The sequence below is a fragment of the Chinchilla lanigera genome, unplaced genomic scaffold, assembly GCF_000276665.1.
Source record: "Chinchilla lanigera isolate Chin_1 unplaced genomic scaffold, ChiLan1.0 scaffold00038, whole genome shotgun sequence".
NCBI lineage: Eukaryota > Metazoa > Chordata > Mammalia > Rodentia > Chinchillidae > Chinchilla > Chinchilla lanigera.
In genome coordinates, this window is record NW_004955439.1 from 3,232,227 (window position 1) to 3,256,996 (window position 24,770).

General features: G+C 39.4%; 1 protein-coding gene across 2 annotated transcripts in view; it reads right to left on the bottom strand.

Annotated features, from left to right (window-relative positions):
• Positions 1 to 19,624: 19,624 nt before the first annotated feature.
• Fndc1 (fibronectin type III domain containing 1) overlaps positions 19,625 to 24,770 on the bottom strand; it is a gene marked incomplete at its 5' end in the record, with an annotated part of 104,829 nt that continues 99,683 nt past the window's right edge. For both annotated transcript variants that reach the window (XM_013517412.1, XM_005390511.2), the window contains 4 exon segments: positions 19,625 to 20,418; positions 22,180 to 22,302; positions 23,453 to 23,614; positions 24,361 to 24,390. In XM_013517412.1, coding sequence (XP_013372866.1) covers positions 20,303 to 20,418; positions 22,180 to 22,302; positions 23,453 to 23,614; positions 24,361 to 24,390 — 431 coding nt within the window.

A 24,770-nucleotide genomic window follows, 5' to 3' on the forward strand; every position in this document is an offset into this window, starting at 1 on the left:
AAGGAGAAAATTAAAAGGAAATTTTTGCATTATAAGTTAAGTGAAAACGAAAGCAAGATATACCAAAATTTGTGAGATGTAGCTAAAGCAGTGTTCAAAGGTAATTTTATGACATCAATAAGTTTATATTAAAAAGGAAAAATTTCTCAAATCAATAGTTTAAGTTTTCATTTTATGATATCAGGACAAGAAGAATAAATTTAATCTAAAACAAGAAGACAGAAAATAATAAAAACAACAGAAATCAGTGAAATTACAAATTATAAAACCAGGGGCTGTGGATTTAGCTCAGCAGCACAGCGCCTGCCTGGCAAGCACAAGGTCATGAGTTCGATTCCCAGTACTGGAAAAAAAACCAAAAGAAAAAACCAAAAATTATAAAACCAAACAAAAAAGGAGAGCAAAATCTGGTGCTATGAAAATGTCAATCAAATTGGTGAACATCTAGACAAACAGAAAGAAACAGAAGGCAAAATTTACCCATATCAGAGACCAAAGAGATATACAGATATTAAAACAATAATAAAGGAATAATATAGAAAACTTTATACTATAAATCCTACAACTCAAATAAATTGGACAAATTTTTTCAGAGACAATAAATCAAGTATATATAAGAAAAAGTAGACAAATTTGAGTAGTTCAGTGTCTAGTAATGAAATCAAATATTAGTTTAAAATTTCTAGGTCCAAGTGTTTTCATTTGGGAATTCTACCAAACATTTCCCATATAATGATGACTTCATATAAGTTCTTCAAGAAATAAGAGAGGAGGTAAAACAGTTGCCAACACTTGTCTAATTTTATGAAATACAAATTACCTTGATACCAAAATAAAATGAGTTAACTTTAGTGAATATAGATGTAAGGATGTTCCATGAACATATTAGCAAATTAAAGTTACCAACATATTCAAATAGTGATAAGAATATGTAATGACCAAATGAGATTCATCTTAGAAACACAAGACTGGTTTTGTACTCCAAAACCTATGGTACATTTCACCATAGCAATGGGCTAAATAATAAAAACTACACCCTATGAATAAGTACAAGAAAAGCTTTTGACAAAATTCAATATCTATTCATGACAAAAACTTAAAGGAAACATGGGCTAGAAATGAGTATCCTTATCCTGATAAAACAAACCTACAAGAAAAAGCTTATCGCTAGCATCATACTTAGTGGCAAAATACTGAACGTTCTACTCCCCAAACCAGAAGTGAGACAAGGATGTCTTCTTTCACCACTCTATTTAACATCATCCTGGAGGTCCTAGCCAGACGATAAGTAAAAAAATATAGAGCATATAGCCTGGAAGAGAATAAATACAGCTGCCTCTATTCATAGGTGACAAGACTGTCTCTATAGGAGAGAAAAACAAACAATAGGTCAGCAAAAAATCATCTCTTAATGTTGAGGACACAAGGTCAATATACAAAATGAATTCAAATTCTATACACTAGCAGTAATTTACTGAAAATCAAAAAAGCACCATTTACAACAGCAACAAAAAAAACATGAAATAAATCTAACAAAATATACACAGGACTTGTATATTAGAAGCACTGATTAAAAAAAAAAAACCACTGATGAAAGAAATCAAACAACACCTAAATAAGTTAAATGATTTCACTATATTAATGTCTTCGGAGACTATTTTCAGGATATGACATCTTTCAAAACCCATCTATAGGTTCAGTGCAATGCCAACCAAATCTTCAAGGAATTCTTTTTTTAAAAAAATTGACCAATTGATTCTAAGATATATGTAGAAAGACAAAAAACTTGAAAAACCAGTGTAACTTTTCAGAAAATGAAAAATATAGATCATTTACCTACTGATTCCAAGACTTATTCCAAAGGTACTAAATCAGTGAAACAAACAAAAGGACAGAGAGGTACTGGCATTGAAATAGCTCAACAGACTTCTGTAACAGAAGAGAGCCCATAAATTGATTCACATTTATTTATTATCAATTGATTTCCAACAAAAGTACAAAGGCAGTTAAGTCTACAAAAGCTAATCTTTTTGACAAATGGTCTTGGAACATCATGCACAGATGGAAAAGCCTCAACTAAATAACTCATGCCCTTACAAAAAAAACCTCAAATGGATTATAGTCCTAAAAGTAAGAGGCAAAATTATAGAACTCTAGAAAAAAACATAAGATAAAAATGAAGTAATTTCTCAAGTATTTCATCGAAGTCACAATTTATAAAAGAAAAAACTGATAAATTAGACTTTAGCAAAATTAAGAGTTTCTGCTATGCAGAAGTATCTGTTAACTTAATTAAAAGTTATAAGCCACACACTAGGAAAAAACATGTACTAATCATATGTCTGACCAGAACTTGTTTCAAGACTATATTAAACACTTGTAAAGCTTAATAATAAGAAAATAAACACAGCAATCAAAAGAAATGGGCAACATATCTTCAAAGATATTTCACTAGAGATGGTATCAGGATAGCAAAGAGGATTGGTATAACTGGTCACTGGGAAGATGCAAATAAACTTCACAGTGAGATACTGGATCACATATCCTAGAACAGCTAATATTTTAGAAACACATGGACAAATCCAGTTCCTGGCAAGCATGCCAAAAAGCTGAAACTCTCGTACATTACTGGTAAGAATGTAAAAGTACAATGGCAGCTTTGGAAAACAGTATAGCAGTTTTTAAAAGTTAAACATAAAAACAATTACCATATGAAATTCTATTCTTGAATATTTATCAAGAAAAATTAAAACTTATATTCACAAAAAATCCTGTGCATGAATGTTTATGACAGTTTCCTTCATAATCATTCAGAATTGGGCACTAGCCAAGTGATCTTCACCTAGGAATGTAGAATCAAACCACAATACATTCATAGAACAGAGCGGTGCTTGGGAATGAAAAGAAATAAATTCCTGATGTTTGGAGCAATATGTAGGAATCTCATAATGAGCTTTATCAGAACACAGAATCAAAAGTCTGCATGAATCTTTTCTCACAATATTCTAGAAATGGTGAACTACAGACAGAATACAGAGCTGTAGTTGAAGCACTGAAGGTGGGAGAAAAAGGGTGATTTGGAGCGATGGAACTGTTCTCGATTTTAATTTTGGTGATAGTTATATGATTGCATCTGTTTGTCAGAACTTATAGACATGCACAATAAAAACAGTGAATTCTACTGTGCATAAATTTTTAAAAATAAGTAAAAGAAAACTAAATGAATCTGCACTTAGAAGAGTTTCTGATACTTAGTAAGCATTTATTACTATGGACCATTATCATAATACGTTAGATAAAATACTTAATAATATTTGTTACTAGAGCTGTGGGGTAAAAGCTCTGGGGATCCCAAAAGACCAAGCTTGACCACTTGTCCCCTAACACCAGTCATGGAGAAGAGAGGGAGAGAGATAGAAGGGAGATTTAATCATTGTAGCCTCACTGGGAAGGACAGATAAAGGGTTTAAGATCTGTCTTCGAGGGGCTAACAGAAGCTTTGGGGTTTTATAGAAAAAAGAAGCAAAGGCAAGAGATAGGGATTTGCATAGCTACCAAGGTAGATAATACTTGTTGAGCTGTGGTCTGTTTAACCCACATCTGAGTATCTGGTTCAGCAGGATTCTGGTATAACCTTCATTGTGTGAAGGGGAGATTTGATTCCTATCAGGGAGCAGCCTCAATTCCAGTTCTGTCCTGGGGTGATTGTTCCCACTTAGGGGAGGACAGCCTTGGTTCCCACTGTAGGATACCTGTTCCCACTTGGGAGTGATCTGTTCTGTGAAGCTCATCCTGCCTGGGATAGTTCCACTCTCTTGTTATAAAGATGTCTGTCCATCGGAACTGCCATTCTTGGAATCAAGGTGACTGGAGAGAGAGTAGTTCTTAAGAAAATGTTAAAAAGAAGAGGAATCAGAGAAAACAAAATGGAGTTAGGGCAATAACTGCACCGTCCTTTATAGTAATCTCATAGCTATTTAAAACTAAATGCCTGTGAACAAGGACACAAACTATTTTTCAACCCATTAATTACAAATTAACTCAGAAATATCCTGATTGCAGATAAAGCCTCACAAGACACCCGATCTGGTCAGTGAGTTTTGTACCTCTCAGACCATCATTTGGTTCCCATTAACTAGAGCATTCCCCATGCATAGACAGCATTAGCCAACTTGGCATCAAAAACAGAAAGGAGCCATAGTCACCAAATAAATATTTCCTATACAGCAAGACAACCCAAAAACATTTGAAGTGGAACTTAGAGAGTCTCAAAGCAGCTGCACTTCACACGGAAATAGAACAATTGAGATGACAGCACATAGAGAATCCGGTAAACAAAACATATCCAACATCTAGATACAGTTTTCCCAATCGTCTTAAAAAGTTCAACTTTTCTGTTTACATTGTGGACTTAGAGATAGGTATGAGCAGGGTGTATTTATCACTCATTCACACTCTGTCACTCACTGCCTCTTCAGCATTTGTTGATTGAAGAAAGGATGAATAATTGCTGAACAATAAAAAAAAGCTGACGTAGCTTCTAAAAACCAGAGCATGCTGAGAGCACTAGTTTGATCACATCCATTCTTCCGACATTTCCCTGTGACCTTGGAGCTAGGAAGAACTGTGCCCCAGGGAGGAGTGTCTGCTATGATCACTCTATTTCAGATTACTCTTATCTCAGGATATTCTTCACCTCGTGTCTTCAGTGCCAAATGAGCCTCAAACTTACTGCAGCAAGAAAAACTGTCTTATAAAAAATTCAGCATAATCATTTGAGTTCACACACCAGATTCCCCTATTCTTTCATCCCAAAGCAAAATCTATACATTTCCAAACCTTCCCCGGAGGCAGCAGGGCCTTTGAAAGTGACAAGAACAATGGGATAAGTGTATTTTAAGAGGGCATGTGACAGGAGTTTAATGGCAATGTGTCTTTTACTATGATAAAATTTCTTATTTAAATATTCTTATGTTTAGATCATCCCTTGTAAAAAGAGCAAAGATTTATTTTGGCTCACAATTTCAACCACAGGTCACTTGGCCCAGCTGCTTCAGTGAGGAAAAAGATCATGGCAGGAAATGCCTGTTAGAGCAAAGCTACTTGCTTCACAGTGGCCAGGAAGAAGAGGAAAGGAGAAGAGAGGAGAAGAGAGGAGAAGAGAGGAGAAGAGAGGAGAAGAGAGGAGAGGAGAGGAGAGGAGAGGAGAGGAGAGGAGAGGAGGAAGGATTAGAAGGGAAGGCAGAGGAGGAAAGGAGGGAATGGTGGAGGGGAGGTGAGGGGCAGGAGGACAGGAAAGGAGAAGAGAGAATGAGAAGCATAAGAGGAGAAGGGGCAGAGGAAAGGGCTTGCCCCCTGGGAGCTACTTCCTCCAACTAGAACCTCCTAATTTTTCCACCCTCCCCCCAATAGTTCATTAAGCTCTAAATCCATTAATGGATAAATCCATTGTGAGGCCAAAGCCCTCATGCAATCCTTCCCAAAAGCTGCCCGACCCCCACCCCAAGCATTGCTGCACTGAGGACAAACCTTCAACATTTACGCTTTTAGAATATATTTCAGAGTCAAACCATAACAAGGGGAAAAATGGCTTCACGTTATACAGAGCTTAACCAAAGGTGTAAGGGCTTGAGCCACTGGAGAAGGAAGATGGTTCTCATCATGAACGGGATGGAGGACAATGAGCACATCCAGCAAGGGGTATGTTGTTATGCAGATGAAGTCTCCCAGGTAGCTGCCACCTGTAGTCATCTGTTATGGTTTGTGTCTGGATGTTTCCCCAAAGCCTCATGCAGTCGTGGGGTGGGCTTCTACAGTTTTTGATTGACTAATGGTTCAATGTTGGAATTATGGGTGTGAGTCCTACACCCACCCTGGGGCGAGTAGCTTGCATACATTGTAAGCGAGGGAAAAAGGCTGCTTGCTGCCCCTCCTCCCTTTTGCTCTTGTTGCTTTTGCTATCTTCTGCTGCCATGAACTGTTGCCCTCTGCCATGTGCCACTCTGCCTTGGAGCCAGCCAAGTATGGACTGAAACCTGCACAAACAGTGAGCTAAATACACCTTCCCTTTCTTAATTTTAGGTGTCAGGTATTTTGTTTGAGCAATGGGAGAAAAGTAACCAAGACATCATCTCTGTCTGGGACAAATGTCAGACCCAAGTGTCTTCTCCCTGTGGAAAAACCTTTCCTAGGTAGACAAGAGGTGTGAGGAAGACCATTGCCACTCTCTACTGCGTAAAAATGTAACTATGTCACTGGAAGGTATCCAGGGAGATCTCTCAAAGAGGAGATGGGGACCTGAATTTGGCCCTCTGAGCTGGTTCTTGACTCTAATTATCAAAAAAGAATTCCAGAATACATAAATGAGATGCATTGGTAGATTTATTAAGAGTTAGAAAACAAGGGAGAATAGAAAAGGACCATAGCTTGGGCAACTGGAGCAGCTCATGTTGATGAAGAGCTCAGACAGGCCAGCTCACACAAACACAACAGCAGTAGACAGCAGAGACAGCAAACAGCCTTGACTATGACTTCTGACACTACTCACCTGAAAGACTGCCCCAAGGTCAGGGTCGATCATCTGCTCTGGACAAATGCAGAGTCTGTGAAGGAAATGCCCTGATTGATTAGCACTGTCCATTACAGGACAAGGAAAGGAGAGTGGTGGCCAATGGGCTGTTGGAAAGAGCAGAGACTATCACTAGTTGTGTGACTTCTCCAGGTTATTTCAGCTTTCTGGGTCTCAGTTTCCTTAACTGTGTAAGATGACTCAGTGAAATGCTGTTTAAGTCTGAACCATTTCCAGGAAGTGAAGGGAATTTAAAGGCCCTTTCTTTTTAAATGAGCTCTCTAAAAATTGTCCTTAACTCATATATGTTCATAATACAATGTACTAAAAGTAATGAGTAATTGTGGAAGATGTATAATACATCCTAAGATGTGGCAGTTACTGTAACTTTGTTCCTCCAGTTCTCTTCTCCCTGTCTCCCTGCTCTCTGCTGCCACAGGGAGACATCTACCAATCCCATCATTCAATTCTCTCTGTCTGGCTTCCAGATGGGTTGGTCCATTGAGGACACTGGCAGGAAGTAGAGAGGTGGAAGGAAGGGATAAAAGAGGAAGATAGGAGGAGAGTGGGAGTGAGGAAGCCCAGATTTCCCAGAGTTGTCCTTGAGTGACTTTATCATTGCTCCTTTATCTCAGGAATGTAGGGATGGTTCAACATACACAAATCAATAAACATAACACACCATATCAACAGAGCCAAGACAAAAATCACATAATCATCTCAATAGATTCAGAAAAGGCTTTTTGATAAAGTCCAACACTCATTTATGATAAAAGCCCTACGGAAAATAGGAAATAGTCTTCACCTCAATTTAATAAAAGCCATCTATGACAAACTAGCAGACAACATCATACTAAATGGACAAAAACTGAAAGCTTTCACTCTGAAATCAGGAATGAGAGAAGGATGTCCACTATCACCACTCCTATTCAATATATCTCTGGAAACATTAGCCAGAGCAATTAGAGAAGAGAGAGAAATAAAAAGAATAAGGATAGGAAAGGAAGAATTGAAATTACCATTATTCACAGATAACATAATACTCTACATAGAAGACCCCCAAAACTCCACCATAAGACTTCTATAGAATTAATAAGCAAGTTCAGTATTGTGACAGGATACAAAATTAGCACTCAAAAATCAATAGCATTCCTGTACACAAACAACAAACTCACTGAGAGAGAAATTAGGGAAACCAGACCCTTCACAATAACATCCCCAAAAATGGAATACTTAGGAATCAATCTAAAAAAGGAAGTAAAAGATCTGTGCATTGAAAACTAGAGTATTCTGAAAAGGGAGATCAAAGAGGATATCAGAAAATGGAAAGATATCCCTCACTCCTGGATAGGAAGAACCAAGATTGTGAAAAAGACCATACTCCCAAAGCTGTTATACAGACTTAATGCAATACCAATCAAAATACCAGTAACATACCTCACAGATCTAGAGAAAACATTCCTAAAATTCATTTGGAAACAGAAGAGACCTAGAATAACAAAGGCAATCCTGGGCAACAAAGGCAAGGCAGGAGGCATCACAATCCCTGACTTCAAATTATATTACAAAGCTGCTGTGATAAAATCAGCATGGTACTATCAAAAGAACAGACCTGAGGATCGATGGAACAGATTAGAAGATGCAGACACAACTACAAACACACTCAGCCACTTTATCTTTAACAAAAGGGCCAAATATGTTCACTGGAAAAAAGATAGCCTCTTTAATAAATGGTGTGGAAAACATTGGCTTTCCACATGCTGAAGACTACAACTAGACCCATATCTATCACCATGCACTAAACTAAAGTCAAAATGGATCAAAGATCTCAATAGTAAAGCAGAAGCATTGAATCTACTGGAAGAGAAATTAGGTAGATATCTTGAAGACATAGGTTTTGGCAGAGAGTTCATGAACAAAAACCAAACTGCCCTGGAAATACTTCAAAGAATCAACAACTTTAATCTCATCTTATTAAAAAGATCTTGGACATCTAAAGAAATTGCCAACATAGTGAAATCCATAGAGTGGAAAATCTTTAAGCCAACTCTCCCTCAGACAAAAGACTTTTATCTAGAACATACAAGGAATTGAAAAAAAGCAGACCACCCAAATTCAATGACCAAATCGAAAAATGTTCATGTGATATGAATACACCCTTCTCAGATGAAGAAATACAAATGGCAAATAACTATATGAAAAAATATTCAACATCATTGGTCATTTGAGAAAAGCAAATTAAAGCAACACTGAGATTACATCTCACCTCAGGAAGCATGGCTGTCATCAAGAAATCAACCAATAAGAAATGCTGGAGGGGTTGTGGGGAAAAAGAAGCTCTTCCCCACTATTGGTGGGAGTGTAGACTGGCGTAACCACTGTGGAAATCAGTCTGGAGATTCCTCAAAAAACTATGATTAGATGTTCCATTTGACCCAGCAGTTCCCCTTCTAGGTATTTTCCCAAAAGAATTAAAAACATGACACCACAGTGATATATGTATACCCATGTTTATAGCAGCACAATTTCTAATAGCTACATTTTGGAAACAACCCAAATGTCCATCAACCAAGGAATGGATAAAAAAGATGGGGTAATTTATATCACGGAGTACTACTCAGCTATAAATAAGGACAAACTTGAGGTTTTTATAGGTAAATGGATGTAACTGAAGACCATACTTCTATATGAAATAAATCAGACTCTCATGTGTAAACATCACATGGTCTCCCTATTGTAAGAAACTGAAAGAGTAAACAATTTCCAAAATATACAGTAGCTATTGTAAAAGGGAAAGAAAACTGCTCAAAAGAAAAGAACAATTGTGACGAGGGAAAGGAGTAAAGAAAGAAGGGAAAAGAAAAAGAAATATATATATATATAGCTATAGCTAAGATAGCGAAGATACTTATACTACTAATTTCTATTAGTTCATTGAAAATAATGGGTTGTGCTTACATCTTTTGATCAGTTTTGCATACTTATCTCTTGTAATTTGAGCAACTACTTTGAAGATAACAATATATTTTATATTAACCATTGTTAATTTCCTACTATCTTGTTTTGAAATTCTATCTTTGTTTTTATTATTTTTCTCTCTTTAAAATAAAAACATGGAAAACCAAATAATCAGTTCTGATGCCCCACAATGTCCTTATAAATTCATTTTTCCAGGATTTTAACAAATTTCACAATGCTTTCTTTCTTTAACTCCATCATGGTTCTCACAGTTACCCTCTTTCCTTTAATGCTGGTATCAGTAACTTTCCTTGGAGTCATGATTATAGTACTTTACCAAAATAAAGAGCAAAAAAAAAAAAAAAAAAAAAGCACAATGATGAATGTTTTTAATGCCCTAACACAAGCACTATCCATTGTCTGGATGAGGGTGGTGCAGTGCTTAGATTGAAGCATCACCCCTTTGTGTCCATGGAGAGATGCAGTGTGTGACTCACTCTCAGCCTGTACAAGTTTTTTCAAGTTGGATTTTCAGTTCAACCACTGAGGAAAGTTGCAAATGCTGAGCAGATGTTTTTTGAACTTTGTTGTTTGAGTAGTGGAAAGTTTGAGCTTGGAGCCTTTTGGCAACAGAGGTATCACAGTAATGAGCATTGGCTCAATTGATGAAATATGTCCAAGGCTCTTCTTTGTTTAGATAGTTCCATCATCTTTGTAGAACTCTAGTAGAGGTTTCAAAAAGCACGGGTAGATAGGAACTGTGGAGCAGAAACTGAGATTTCTGGTGGAGAGCGAAAACCACAGGGGCAAAGAAGAATGTGCACTTACAGACAGGCTACCCTCTCCAGAGTCTCTTGGCCACCCTAAGACTCACTCTTGGGACCATGGTATAAATCCTGGTGTGCATTACTCAGTAATAGATGATGGATGGGAGGATGGATGAATAGATGATAGATGATAGATAGATAGATAGGTAGATAGATAGATAGATGGTAAAAAATATAAATTCTGTCTCTGTCTCTATGTGGGATGATCTATGGACACACATACTATGTCCCTGCAATGAACTTCTAGTTCCAGTATCACTTGAAGTCCAATGAGGCATAGGCAGGGTTACCTACTTCTATTCCTTCATAAAGCTGCCTTCTCAAAAAGGAAAAGGAGGTAGATATGTGCCTTGTGGGCACTTTTTAAATGAGCTCTCTAAAAATTGTCCATAATTTATGTTTAGAGTGAGGGTTAAGGTTAAGTTTAGTGTTAGGGTTTCTCCTTTGAGTTGCTGGGTTACAGTTAAAGTTTGCACTTCTGGTCTTATGGTTAGGGCTAGAGTTAGTATTAGGATTATAGTTAGGCTTTCTAATTTTGGTTTTAGGGTTAGGGTTAAAGTTAAGGTTCAGAAACATTTTTCTTTGTTTATTAAGGGTTAGAGTTAGTGTTAGGTTTCTTCTTTTTAGGATTAGTGTTAGGTTTCAGGTGTTTTGGGGAGTGTCTTTTGGATATTTTTACATTTCCATTTCAAGTAAAATGCATATCTGCTATTGGTATAAATTGTTCTCACTGAGAAACATTGGCTCCTTTGAAATACATTATATTTATTGAAATACATTGATTCTATATTTTAAAATATGTATGTTGGTTCCCAATATTTAGTAGCCTCAGTGGCATAGTATTCAGGTGGGTCGTTGTCTTAGTTACTTTTCTCTCATTGCTGAGACAAAATACTTGGTGCTCAAATCTAAGGAAGGAAAGGTTTGTTTAGATCACAATTTGTAGAGGCTTCAATCTATATGAGCTGGCTCCAACACAGAGTGGTGTGGCAGAGGGGCAACAGTTCATGGCAGCAGAAGACAGCAAAAGCAATAAGAGCAAAGGGGGGGAAAGGGAGGAAAAAACTATTTCCCCTCATTATATTGTATCCCCAGGGCAGGGGTATCACTCACACCACCAATCTCAGCACTAGACAATGAATCAATCACAAATTCCACCTTCAAAAGCCCATCACCTCCAAAAGCCCCACCCTCCATGACTGTATGTGACTTTGAGGGGACATCTAGACACAAACCATAACATTCTGCCCCTGAAAATCTCCAAATATTTATGTACATTCCTTTGTGCAAAAGGCAATTAGTCCAGCTGTAGGAGCTGCTAAAGTCCTAACTGTTTTGGAATTGCTGAAAAGTCCAAGTCCCAAGTCTCCTCTGAGATCTAAGGCAAACAAACGCTTAACTGCAAGACCCTGTACAAATGAAAAGTTAAACACTTCCAACATTCAGTAACACAAAATAAACATTTTCATTTCAAAAGTTATAAATAGGGGGATGCAAAGGAATGGGACCAAAGCAAATGCAAAATCCAGTAGAGCAAACATTAAGTCCTGTAGTTCCGCATTCAGCATCCAAGGCAACCTATGACAAGTTGTAAGCTCCAAGGGCTTGCATGGCTCTGCCCCTACTACAGCAATTCCAGTGTAGTAGCTCCCAGAGCTTCTCTCTTAGGCCCAGTCTGCTCCCTCCTTGCAGGTTTTCTCAAATGATCCACAATCCTGACTTCTCCAAACTTCTGGGGTCTCCACTGTATCTTTGGCTTCACACCCACAGCTTTACATATTGCCCTCTCAGGGACACATTGCTAGCCTCGCATGCCTTCTTGTGAAATCTTGGTGGAAGTCTTTTTAACCCCAGAACTGTTGCATTCTCTATGTGCCTAAAACCAGTACCACATGGATGATACCAAGGTCTGCTGCCAGCAAGAGCAGTAGCCAGACTTTTCTCTGTCTTGGCTGTAGGGGTCAAGTGCCTGGATCACTGAGCACTCTGAATCCAATTCTGAGAAACAAATTCTGTATGTCGCCATCATTCTGGAACATGGAGCTCTGCAGCTTTCTCCTCAAACTACAGTCTTTCACTTTTTCAGCTTTGAGGCTGCAAAGGGTAGAAATTTGCTGCTTTTTGTGATGCCCTCAGCCATCTTTTATATTCTTTCTTTTTCAGCCATCGAGATCTCCTCAACTTTATCTTTACAGTCCATAGATTTCCTGGAACTTCCTTTCTGGCCAAACTCACAACATATTAAATCATTCTGCTGGGTGTTTTGCCCTTGATTCTCAACATAAATCTGGCTAAAAGCCCCCAACAACAGCCATGCCACTGCCTCAACATTAAAATGCCTTGAAATTTCTTCTACCAAATTAATTAGTCTGCTGCCTTTAATCTTAGTCTCAGTTAAATCTCTACACATGAGCAAAATGCAAACAAACCTTTTGCCAAGCCATAAAGCCCAACAGCCAGTACAGTCCGACTTCCCAACAGAAACCTCTGCAGCTTGGTCTTTACCAGCAGGATTTATATCAACTTTTTGATCTTCTGAGCTCTGATCAAAATCTCCCATACAGAACAGTTTAAGGCGTCCAGGGCTACTCTTTCAGGTGACATCTCTGAACCTTTTCAAATTCTTCCCACAAGCCATTCTCAAAGCCTCTTGAACCACATGGTCAGGTAATAGTCACAGCAACAACCCCACCTCTCTGGTACCAAATTCTGTCTTAGTAACTTTTCTTTTTGCTGAGACAAAATACCTGATGCCCAAATTTAATGAAGGAAAGTTTTATTTAGATCACAATTTGTAGACACTTCAATCTATATGAGCTGGGGCTGGGGATACAGCTCAGTGGCACAAGCTCAAGGTGCTGAGTTCAATTCCCCATACCAAAAAAAAGGAGGGGGGGCAACAGTTCGTGGTGGCAGAAGACAGCAAAAGCAACAAGAGCAAAGAGGGGCAAAAGGGAGGAGCAAGCCTCTTTCCCTTCCTTATTTTATATGCAGGTTACCTGCCCTAGGGCAGATGCAACACTCATACCAGCAATCCCAGCACTAGACAATGAACAAATCACAAACTCTAAATTCAGCAGCCTCAAAAAAAAACCCCTGCCCATGACTGCACGCAGCTTTGGGGGGACTTCTAGACACAAACCGTAATAGTGTAGGTCAGTAGATCACAGGGTTAAATCCAAGGTTAAGATTTTAGTGTTTTGGCTAGGGTTACAGTTAAGGTTAGGGTTAGGGACAGGACCCAGACTACTTCCTCCAGGTATTCAGGTTAGTGCAACTCAATAGAGCAACTCCTACTAACCTCCAAGTTTGGGAGTGAGCATTCCTTTATTGCTGTTTTTTTAAATCAAGCCTGAATTCCTCTCTGCACACCCCTTTGTCTTGATCATCTTTTATGTTTCTGGCCCTGTCCATGCCACAAGGTCTCTCTAGGTAGTGTTTAAAGGACTCCTTCCTTGTCTTCAGTATCCACTTACCCATGGTACAATCATCCCTTCCACTTCTGATTGTTCACAGTCACTTTCTGCTATCTGCCATACTCATTGCATGTGTGCTCTGCGCTGTCACTGGGGTGCAGCCTGAGTGTGGGCAAGGAGTGCACACTTAAACCACTCCACTGCTTCAGTGTATCAAATATATCTGATGTATACTTTGGATTCAGTTAACATTTTCTTAATTATGACAGGAGTGAGTTCACTGCCTAAGGCTCCATGGTCTTCTGAAGGAGAGGCACTCTCGTTCCCTTGCTGTGGGGTGGGGGTGTACAGTACCACATCCTGCTCCATCCTGGGAGAAATGGTCAGAGTGGCCCTCAAGCCCTACTCCCCACAGAACCTGCTTACCCATGCACTGCCCAGCCTTGGGAGAGATGTCTTTCCCCACTGTTCCTTACATATCTTCCCTCCACCCCATAGTAACCCCCGAAGCATCCATCTGCCCTCTCTCTAACTTTGCATAGCCTCACTGTGCTTAGGTTTTGCAAGAAAGGCCAGAGAAAAAAGTTGCCTTTGGGCACCATCTGTGTGGCCCTGAAACACTAAGTCTCCTTAAACCAGGAATGAGAAGACCTCATTACCATTATGAGCCACAGCAGCACGGGGGCCACAAGAGAATGATTCAAATGGATAAGCTGGTCAATACTATCAAGGCCTGCCAAAGACTGAAATAGAAAATGACTAATCAGTGTCTTCTGGATTAGCCAACAGTGACTAGAAACTTTGGAGAGGAGAGGAAGGGTGGTAATCCCTGAGCCCTGGTGCAGCAAGATGAGAATGAATGGGAACACAGAGGAAGATGAGGAGATTAGAGAAAGTATGACAGGAGAGGCTCCTGGGTGACATGGAGTGAGGAAAAAGCTAGAGCATGTGTGACTATTGGGAGAGCATCTGTAAAGAAGGAGACACTGAAGTTACAGAGACAAGAACACCAGAGTCACTTGGAGGGCCAAGCTTATCTGGGCCAGAGAGCACAGCTCTAGATGGGCATGTATACTCAGATGCAGATGAGACTCTCCCATCTGGTAGCTATTTTTTGTGTGTATGCAGTAGGTCACCTGAAACCAAAAGGAGAATTAAGGGTAGTTAGTAATGACGGTGGCAGAGAACAGACTTTGAGGACCATGGGGACAGTTTGCAGAACTGAAGTGTTAGAAATTGGAGCAAGGATGACTCATTCTGCTTCACTGATAATCTCAGGTTGAAAACTTGGTCTTTTCCCGCCCTCCGTCTCAAATATGTATGAACAAATTGACATAACTGTCAAATGACAGGTATTTTTTGAGGTCTGACTGTGTCAGGCTCTTTGCCAAGATTGAGGGGTGCAAGATCAGGTTTGTGAATGTGAATGAGTGTTAGGATAGGAGGCAGACCATGGAGGCCCTTGGAGGCTATGGGAAAGATTTGGGATTTACACTGAGGAAGCCAGGCATCTCAGTGCTCCTAGGAATGCTTAACCCAATTACCCCGCTGACACCCTCCTCCCCAGCTGTGAGTGCTTAGGGACAATTCCTGGCCGAGCTTTCAAGAATTTTCTGTCTCTGGCTAATCCATTGCAGGCTTTCCAGGAATTCTGTTCTAACGCCGGTTATTTATTTCATAGTTGACCTGGTAACAGGATGCTGTAGAAGATTGTGGACTTGATAATCTTACTTCTATTCAAAAAGAATACATTTCCTTTGGAGCATCTCAGACAATACAAGAAAGGCATGCATTTTTTTCTTTGAAAATATAGGTTCAGTAGAGTCACTCTAGTCCATAATTTTCTCAGGAATGTGGGAATGTTTATCAAACTTTTCACTTGAGAAGGAAAGCTACTCTAATAGGATAGAAACACTGGAGCTTTTACTGAAGAAGCATGAAAATGTCAATATATCTAAAATCATGTCACTTAACGTGATCTATCACCTAATGAGATGGCTTGTTGTCTTCTAATTTCATTTCTTATTTGTCTGTGTATTTGTCCTGGAGATACTAGTCCTCATCTCCTGCTCACCAGGCAGGTCTGAGCAGCCAGTTTATAGAGCACATGACACTTCCACATAGGAGCAGCTGATTGGATGAGGGTGGAAACACATGACCCAAGATACCCTATTAGAACCTCATCCCAGATCTCTGGCTCTGAGAGACTTCAACAGCTGGTTGAGAGAAACTGAGCTCCCAGGTCTTATAGACAGAGCAGCTGAACACAGTAAACCAGAGGCTGGTGGTCCTTTGGGCCATGCATGGCCACAAAAACACCACATATGGAGGAGACTCAGCCAATGTACAGAGAATGGGAGAAGGGACTATGTAGGTGGAGGAGGCAAGAAAGCCCCAGGGGCCCCAGCAGCTTTCCTGCACAGAATCCCCTGTCCTGAGATGGTGGCTCTAGCCCTGCACATGAGTCATTGACTTATCCACCCTTCCTGACTTGTAAGTTTTAAGATTTCGTATGATTTTGCTGAGCCTGTCCTAATTTAGGATTGCAACATGGTCTAGGGTTAGGGCATAGCATAGGGTAGGGGCGTAGTCTAGAACTGATATGTAGGAATACTAGGGAAGATGTTTTACTTCCTATACTCACATGTTAGCTCCACTTAAAGACAGTTTTAAGGCATCCACAACACATAGGAAGTTACAGATACGTGGACTGAATCTAACAGTGGAATTGTTCTGTAATTACACATAATGATCATGAACTACTTTCTGTGCTGAGAAAGGCAAACCCATCCTGACCTCATTTCTCCTCACATTCTCAAATTTCCCACTATCCCAAACTGACCCAGATACATGACTTGAATAGATCAAAGGGAAAAAAAATAAGTCAAAACTCATAAAGGCTGGAAATCATGCTTTAACTAAACGGTTATTTTAAATATGCACAAAGCTGCCTAGAGTGAAACATTCCCTGTAACCACAGCACAAGCAAAGGATTCACCAAGCAAGAAGCTTGGGGACCCAGGGTCCAACCTTGGGATGCACAGTTCAAGTTTTAGACACAAAGACCTGATGGTGAGAAAATAAATACAGTTTAAGTAAGAGAAAAAAAGAACAAACTGTTATTAAATAGTATGTACTAGTGTTTTATTAGGACTTTGTTTAAGCCTCTTTTAAACCTCCAGAAAACTCAAGGCCATGGCTATACAAACTTTTCCTTAAAGAACCAGATAGTAAATGTTTTAAGTTTTACAAACCATGTATGGTCCCTGTCCTTTATTTTTGGTTTTGGTTTGTCTTGTTCACATGTTTATAACACTTTAAATGTGTAGGAACCATTCTGGGCTCCTAGGCCATAGGGCCTTAGCTGCACTTTCAGACATTCCCAGCTGTATTGAGTTTCTCAGAGACGGATCTCTTACCATTTTCCAGTGAAGTTCATTTGACTGTTGAACTCTTCAAAAATTCTTTATCATACTCAAATTTTGTTTTTCCCTGTAATTCCCAGGTTTATCTACTTCTGGCCTCTAAAGTTGGTAAGTTCTCTCCCTCCTCTTAAGCTCTGCAAGGAAGCAAAGCTCTCTGTACAGGTAAGCCTTCCCATCAAAATCATCCAACTCGGGGCTGGGGATTTAGCTCAGCGGCAAAAGCGCCTGCCTGGCAAGCGCGAGGTCGTGAGTTCGGTTCCCGGTACTGGAGAAAAACCCAAAAAAAAAAAAAAAATCATCCAACTCTAGTATGAAATTGCTTTACACTGCCAATGAACTTCCTAAAGTGAAGCATCCAGAATGTACAGTCCTAGAAATGTGGTGTTGCCATTGCTGACTCATTTCACCTGCTATGTAACCTAATCTGAAGGGAATGCTGCTGATAGCAGTAGCTGGGATGGTTGCTTTTAGCTGGCTATCTGACTAGGCTAAGCTTTAGCTAGAGAACTGATAAAGCCTTACTTCTGGGTTTTGTTTGTGAGGGTCCTTCCTGAGGAGGTTGGTGTGTGAGTTGGTGAACTGAATGGGAAAGATGGTCCCTCAGTATGGGTGGGCACCATCCAACCAACTGGGGGCTAAGATACAAGAAAAATGCAAAAAGTATACTGTTGGCATCCCAGGGGCTCAGCTTTTAGAAACCCTGTCTCAGGACATACTTTACCCCAACAATCATGTGCACCAACTCCCCTAAAAACTTCCCTCCTGTCATCTATCTGTCTAACTATCTATCATCTATCTATCTATCTATCTATCTATCTATCTAGTCATCTGTCCTATTGGTTGGGTTTCTCTGGAGCCCCTGAACACACTACCTATGTTTAAATTCTTTTGTTGTTTGTTTGATTGATTTTGTTTTGGTTTTAGCAGCTCTATTACCTGAGGGTTATGGTGTTCCATCTAAAATCCAAGTGTTTATTTTTAGTAGAAGTTCAGATTTCTATAATTGTATACCACCTAAGGATCACAGGCAGAGCTCAAGAATCTTTGTATGAGTGAGCGCCAGTTCAATCTTTCTGATTCTGTGAAATGACTGTAGAAGTCCTTTGAGGGGCAGGAGCCATGCCCCCAAAGGTAGGTGAAAAGTGTGAATCACACTGGAGAAGTCAGCTGCAAATTCTTATGTAGAGTTCTAATATTCTTTCTTCCAAAAGAGCAGACCAAGGCTCTCCTCTTGGGATTCAAATGAATTATGTATATCCAAAGAAACATTTTTAGGAAATCTGCAATCAGCCATGAGTTCCACCATCAGGGCCTCGTTCTGGAGTTTCAGTACCAGGCTAGTGGGCGCTGACAGCAGACAGACACTTGGAGGTGGTGATTGGGAGGGACTAAAGCAACCAAGCTATGTGCTTATTAGACAAATTCAATTGTATTTGAAGATCTTATCTTTAGCCTGGCATTGCACAGCACATTTGAACATTCATCTAAAATCTTTCCTTCTTTAATAACCTCCCTTTCATGTATCAGAGCCCCCAAAGCCATTTAAAGATTCCTACTCATTTGGCAAACTAAACTGTGGGTAAACACATGATCTATCTTTCCAAAGAATTCTAGTATTTTCCCAAGCTGTCAAAAATGCTTTCATTTTCTTTGCTGTTTACTGTAGAAAGGGGCACCGAACATCACAGCCCCATCACAAAGACCCTGCAAATTTATTTGCTTCCTTATAAATTTTACCTTAAAAACCACCAGACACACGAGGTTTCAACTCAGCATAGTGCCGGCACTGAAAATAGTCAACTCCAGGATCCAGGATCCAGGACTGTGCTGTCCTGTCCAGTGGTTTACACTGGGTGCAGTCCAGAGGCCCCAGCACAGTGTTTGCCTCTGGCCCATCTCCACCACTGCTTCTCCAATGCTTATGCAGTGATGCAAGAGCACAAACTCTTCTTTTCACAGGGCTGCCTGAGGGACTTGGGTGAGCCACACACAGGGTAAAGGTGGCGTGTTTCAAAAACAATGACAATAAAGTACATAAATACAAACCCTCTAGTGCTACAGTCAAGAGGAAGAAGATGCTTCCATTTCAGTGAGTAGATGTGGGATAGTAAGGAAAGGGAAAAAGAATTTTTAAAAACATAGCTTTGAAAATAACTTGAGACCTAAAATCTTAATTCATCTGGAAACATATGAGATAGGTCTTGATAGAAACAATGAAGACATTTTCCCATGGATATGCAAAGATGGTCTCCTAAGAGGAAACCATTTGTTTTAGGGAAATGAAGAGAATAGATGTTGCAGACAGTATCTCAGCCTCTCCACTATCGCCAGAGTCCAGAAACACCCACAAGAAGAATCCACATCTTCCACTGGCACTACATTCTGCAGAAGACCTATGCCCAGGACATATTTAAAAGAAGTAAACAGCACTTTCATCCAAAAAGTCCAGCACACATTTATCTAGTGAACAAGTACAAATTTAGCATTTTTAATCAAAGTTCTTGCTGACAAGTGTGGAGAAGTATATGCATATATACATATATATATATCAAAATTGAGAATTTACAAATAAGATTTTATGCATTTAGTCTAGCATTGCGTGAGTCCATAGAATAAATCTCTAGTAAGGGATATTTCTGTAGGTGGTGCTTGTAATTCAGTTTTGCATACAAAGAGATCTGAAGCTTAAATTCAGCTGGTTTTAGAGGAATCAAAAATGAGAAAAATAGAAAGCGTTCTGTGAAGCAAGCACACTATGCTTATGCTGTTCCCTGGAGATTCTGGAGTCTGAATTTTGTGCCTTAATTGTCTGGAAATCATACTGGATCAGTTGCTGATTTCTGATCTCCCTGGGATGTGCTAATACAAAGAATGTGAAATTGAAGTTTCAGCAAGTCTGAATCCCATTCTGTTCAGGTTCCATGCCAAAAATGGTGCTGGATTCCAGACTGAGGATGACCACAATGTTCAGTGTCTATCATGTGGCCTTCCTGACACTCAGGTGCAGTGGGGCTTAGGACACCATTTTTCTCCTGTTCACAGCCTCTAGTGCAAGTTAGTCGGTGAGGCTGGGCAGGCAGATTTGCAGTGCAATGGTTGGTCCTGTGGTCACCACTTTCCCGGGATGGAGACCCCACACTCATACCAGCCCACATAGTAGTAGGGGGTGCCAAAACCGATGTGGCCAAAGCTGACGGGCTCCTGGCGATACTGGCGGTAGTAACCTGGAAGGATGATGGGAAAGAGAGGGGAAAAATATGCATGAAAGTCACCTGACCAAAAGGAGACTTCTCCTCCTTAAAACTTCCTTTTAACAGAAACTTTGTGTAAACTGTTCTTACTTTACTTCTGAATAGAAGTGTTACTTCTGAATAGAAATAGCCATTTTCGTGAGGTTTACTCAAGCATGATTTTGGGGGAGAATTTAACCATTCTCTTTCTCTCTCCCAACAAAATAAAGTACTTTAAATCAATCACTAGAAGTACTCACCAGGGACAGACCCTGATCTGGGAAACAGAACCAAACAAGATTCCCACCTGGCTCTCACTGAGGCCTGCAGCCTGCCAAATTTCCAAACTCTGTGGTTTTAATGCATAGAATTTGGGGTAGACTCTCACAACTTCCAATGAACTCTCTCAAAGGAAGGAATACTATAGTATTTCCAGTCACTTCTCTTCTGAAGTGGAAGGAATGCTTAAATCTACTCATAATTTTTTGAGAAATTTATCAATGGCTTCCACTCTTGGTGTTGTGTACTCTTGCCAAATAAATGGATACCTACTACTCTGACAGTCAGCATACTAATTAATCAATAAGGTATTTTTAGATAAGATTAAAATTTACATTAGCAGAGTGAGGAAAGCATATTACTCTCTGCAATGAGGATGAGTCTCACTCAGTTAAAAGTGAAAAAAGAAAAACACTTAATACCCCAAACTCTACAAAGTAGAGGGAACTCTAACTCCAAATAACTTTCAATTTGCACTGTAACATCAGCTCTATGCTGGGCCTCCAGCTTGCGTGCTTACTTTGCAGATTTTCAATACTGCCATCCTCCATGTGAACTAACTTATCTATTCTAGATAGATAAGTTCTATTGGCCCTGTTTCTTTAGATCAGAGAGCCCTGATACACTTGTTTTGCTGTTTTATGTATTCTAATTCTTTCAAATGAGTACTCCATGTACCAGCCTACAATATATTTTTTTCCAAAATAAGAAAGTTGATAGATTAACACATCTCATGTCGTGAAAATGCCACATTAGTGAATTGAGAACTTAATGGAAGAAGTACTGGATTGCATTCCATTACTCTGTTTGTTTATTTCCCTGGTGGATTGAGAGAGTTAGCAATATACTACCAGTTGCTAACCCTAAAGATCAGTATACTTGCTCTCACATTATAATGTCATCATCAAATACGGTACACTATCTCTGAAGCCTGTCCTGGTGGATAGGTTTGCATGTTCATTTTTGCCTTCTCCGTGATAGTACTCATGCCAGCCTCCCCAAGGAAGCCCTCCATTCTGCACATTGAGCAAGTCTTTACCACTCAGTATAGACTCTCCCCCTGCTGAAGATCCCCAAGAGCCTCAAATAGCTGCCTCCTTCCTACAATAATTGTAACATGCACAATTATCTGACAATAGGACAATCATAAGAAATAGCATGTCATTATATGTTAACATTTTTACTCTTATTTATCTTTTACATATTTATTTTAACTTGCCAGTTCATAAAGCATGTTCCTGGGGATAGAGATTTTATATATTCCTTTATACTACTAACTCCTCAAGAATCACCCAAATCCAGCACATAAGAATATTTTGATTCCTTGATTTATTTATATTTTTTATCATCCAAAGTATTCCCAACATCTGTCTTCAAATCATAAATTGAAGGTAGAGCTAAAGTGAATTTTCTCCTTGCATATTCCTCTCCCATGCCCCTTGCCCAGCACAATATAGCAAGCATTAGTCATATTACCTTGAATCTTAGGGAGGCCTTCTATATAAGACTGAGGCCCTGTTCTCCCATCAAGATGTGAATCCACAAATTGACAATGGTCTTCACCTCTGCCCCAGCTGTCTCCAATGCTGTAGAATGTATCTGCATAAAGGAATATAATAAGTCACTGACAAGTCACAGAACGTTGCAGCTAGCTTAGGAGTTGGAACAAGCTTTAAAGAATTTGAATTGAGCACATTACTTAAGCCATTTCTTTCATGTCTGAAAATGACGATAATGGCAATAACTTCATGCAGCATTGTAATGACTCAACAAGACCATGTATACCAAATACTTAGCAACTGTTCAGAAGGTAGAAAGTATGAACAAAATACTTTCAGCCTATAAATGATTAGACTTTTTAATGCCTCAGTTTTTAAAAAAACAAAATAAAGAAAACTATTTTATAGAGAATAAATTGTGAAATAATTATGAAATGCAGGGAGATCTACATAAATAGAAGGATCTATTTTCATGCATATTGAGAAGGAGGGTGGGAGACTAGCACGAGACGCTGTCCGTGGTTCTGAACCACAGCGGCACAATAGGGCAAAGTTGTGTCTCCTGCTCAGGATACCAGAGACAGTTGTGCATACTCTCCTAGCAGTTCTGAAGAATGAGAGGGAAAGGGTGAAAGAGAAAAGAAAGAATGGAGAGATAAAAACATACAGTGATTTTGAGGAGAGGCAGATACATGTAAATTTCCAGAATGGGGAATGTGGAGGGGGGGGTATTTTTCACACTGTTTTTCTTCTTCTTTACTTTCTTTTTTACTCAAGCTGTTCTTGACTCCGACAAAATTATTCTTTGTGGACCACCTAACATAAGTTTTAATGTTTTTTTTTTTTTTTTTTTTTTTTTGGAGAAAAGGTCTCGCTAAGAACTTCAGGCTGGCCTTAAACTCATTAAGTATCCCAGCCTGATCTCTAACTCAAAAGTGATCCTCCTGCTTCAGCCTCCCAAGTGCTGAGATTATTGGATCAAAAGCAAAAAATAGGCCTTTTCATAACTAACAGAATTTTGGGCTTCATTTCTAAAATGTAGTTGAGTTTCAAAAATATATCTTTGAGTTCCAAGGTAAAAACTAATAACAACAAAGTACAGCCCATGAAACTGATTCTTATTTGAGCAAGACAGAGCCATGACAGGTCCAAGCCTCAAGTACATTCTGATGCATCTGTTGTGTCAAGTTAGCACCTGGAAGATCAAAATTTTCTACACCTTCCACAGCCAACCATCCCCAAAGACCTACCTTTCAGGTTGTCACTGAGGTAGATTTTGTACCTCAGTGAATTACAAAGAGTGACTCCCACAAACTTTTTATACCATGTCCGCTTCACATACTGTCGGCCATGGCAGTCTGTGTATCCTGGGTCATGTTTGAAAGCAAATGGGATCCAGATGGGCTCACCACCTTGACAACACAAAGCACATCGTCTCAGTGACAGTGCCAAGTGCTGTTTATTCTTGCACAAAGTACTCCACACTGCCCTCATTCACTGTCCCTTTCCCTTCTGTAATGCCACCTTGCAAAGTCTTCCCATCCCCAGAGAAGCCTCTTTGTTTTCTCTCTTCTTTTTCAATACTAAATAACAACGGGGGCTCCTTTTATGTAAGCACTTTGATTTAAGGTGTTTGTATTTCAATAAAGGGTTCTCACAGTTAAGGATAGCCTAGGTTGCAAAGAAAATCAGCCACAGAGGCAAATGTAGCCCTTTGAGACTAAGGATTCCTATCCCTAAGTCCCTCAGTAAAGACCCTTTCTCATCTTGCCCCCTGTAGGGCCTGCCTTAAACTTAAGAGAGATTTCTCAGTTTGTGTGAAAACCAACAAGTAGAACTTCACTGTACACTTAACACATTTTGTTATCTTTCCAGTAATTTAAAATATTCTTATGGGTTGTGTAAATAAAGCATCTATTCACAGATACTTGGCCACCACAGCATGCTTTTTCATAGACATTGACTGCCATAGTCTTATTTTAGAAAGTCCCAGGTCATTTTTCCATAGATTAAGATGGAAAATGATTAGAAATTGTCAGAAAATTATGAAAAGCCAAAAATAGTCTAGCATTTCTACTTGTGAGTGGTCACAGTCATCTCATATTCCGTATTCAACTTGATAATCAGAGTGCCGAGATCCTCAAAAGGACAAACGTACCTGGAGGCCTCACAACAAGGAGGGGATTGTCTGTAGAATAAAAAAGAAATAATTGACTTTGAATCCCATCTCATAATCATACAAATGTTGCAGTGTTTATTGTAACTGAAAGAGCTGACCAAGCTGGCATATAGAAAAAATAAAATTTTATGTATTAGATGCCAAATTTTTCCCTTAGTTTTTATTTCCAGAGCATTTTCTTTTGAGAAATACTCTTTTAAGTTAACTCCCTTGTTATAGACATAGAAACTGAAGGTCCCTGAAAATAATATTTTCATACTAGGTGATGCATAAAATTCTGTTTTTAATTTTACTTTTCATTAGTACATGTTTGCAGGACATGTCCCCTTCTCTTACATCCCCTTCTCCTCCTGCTCTTCATCTCTTGGCCTACTTCCTCTTTGCAAAAG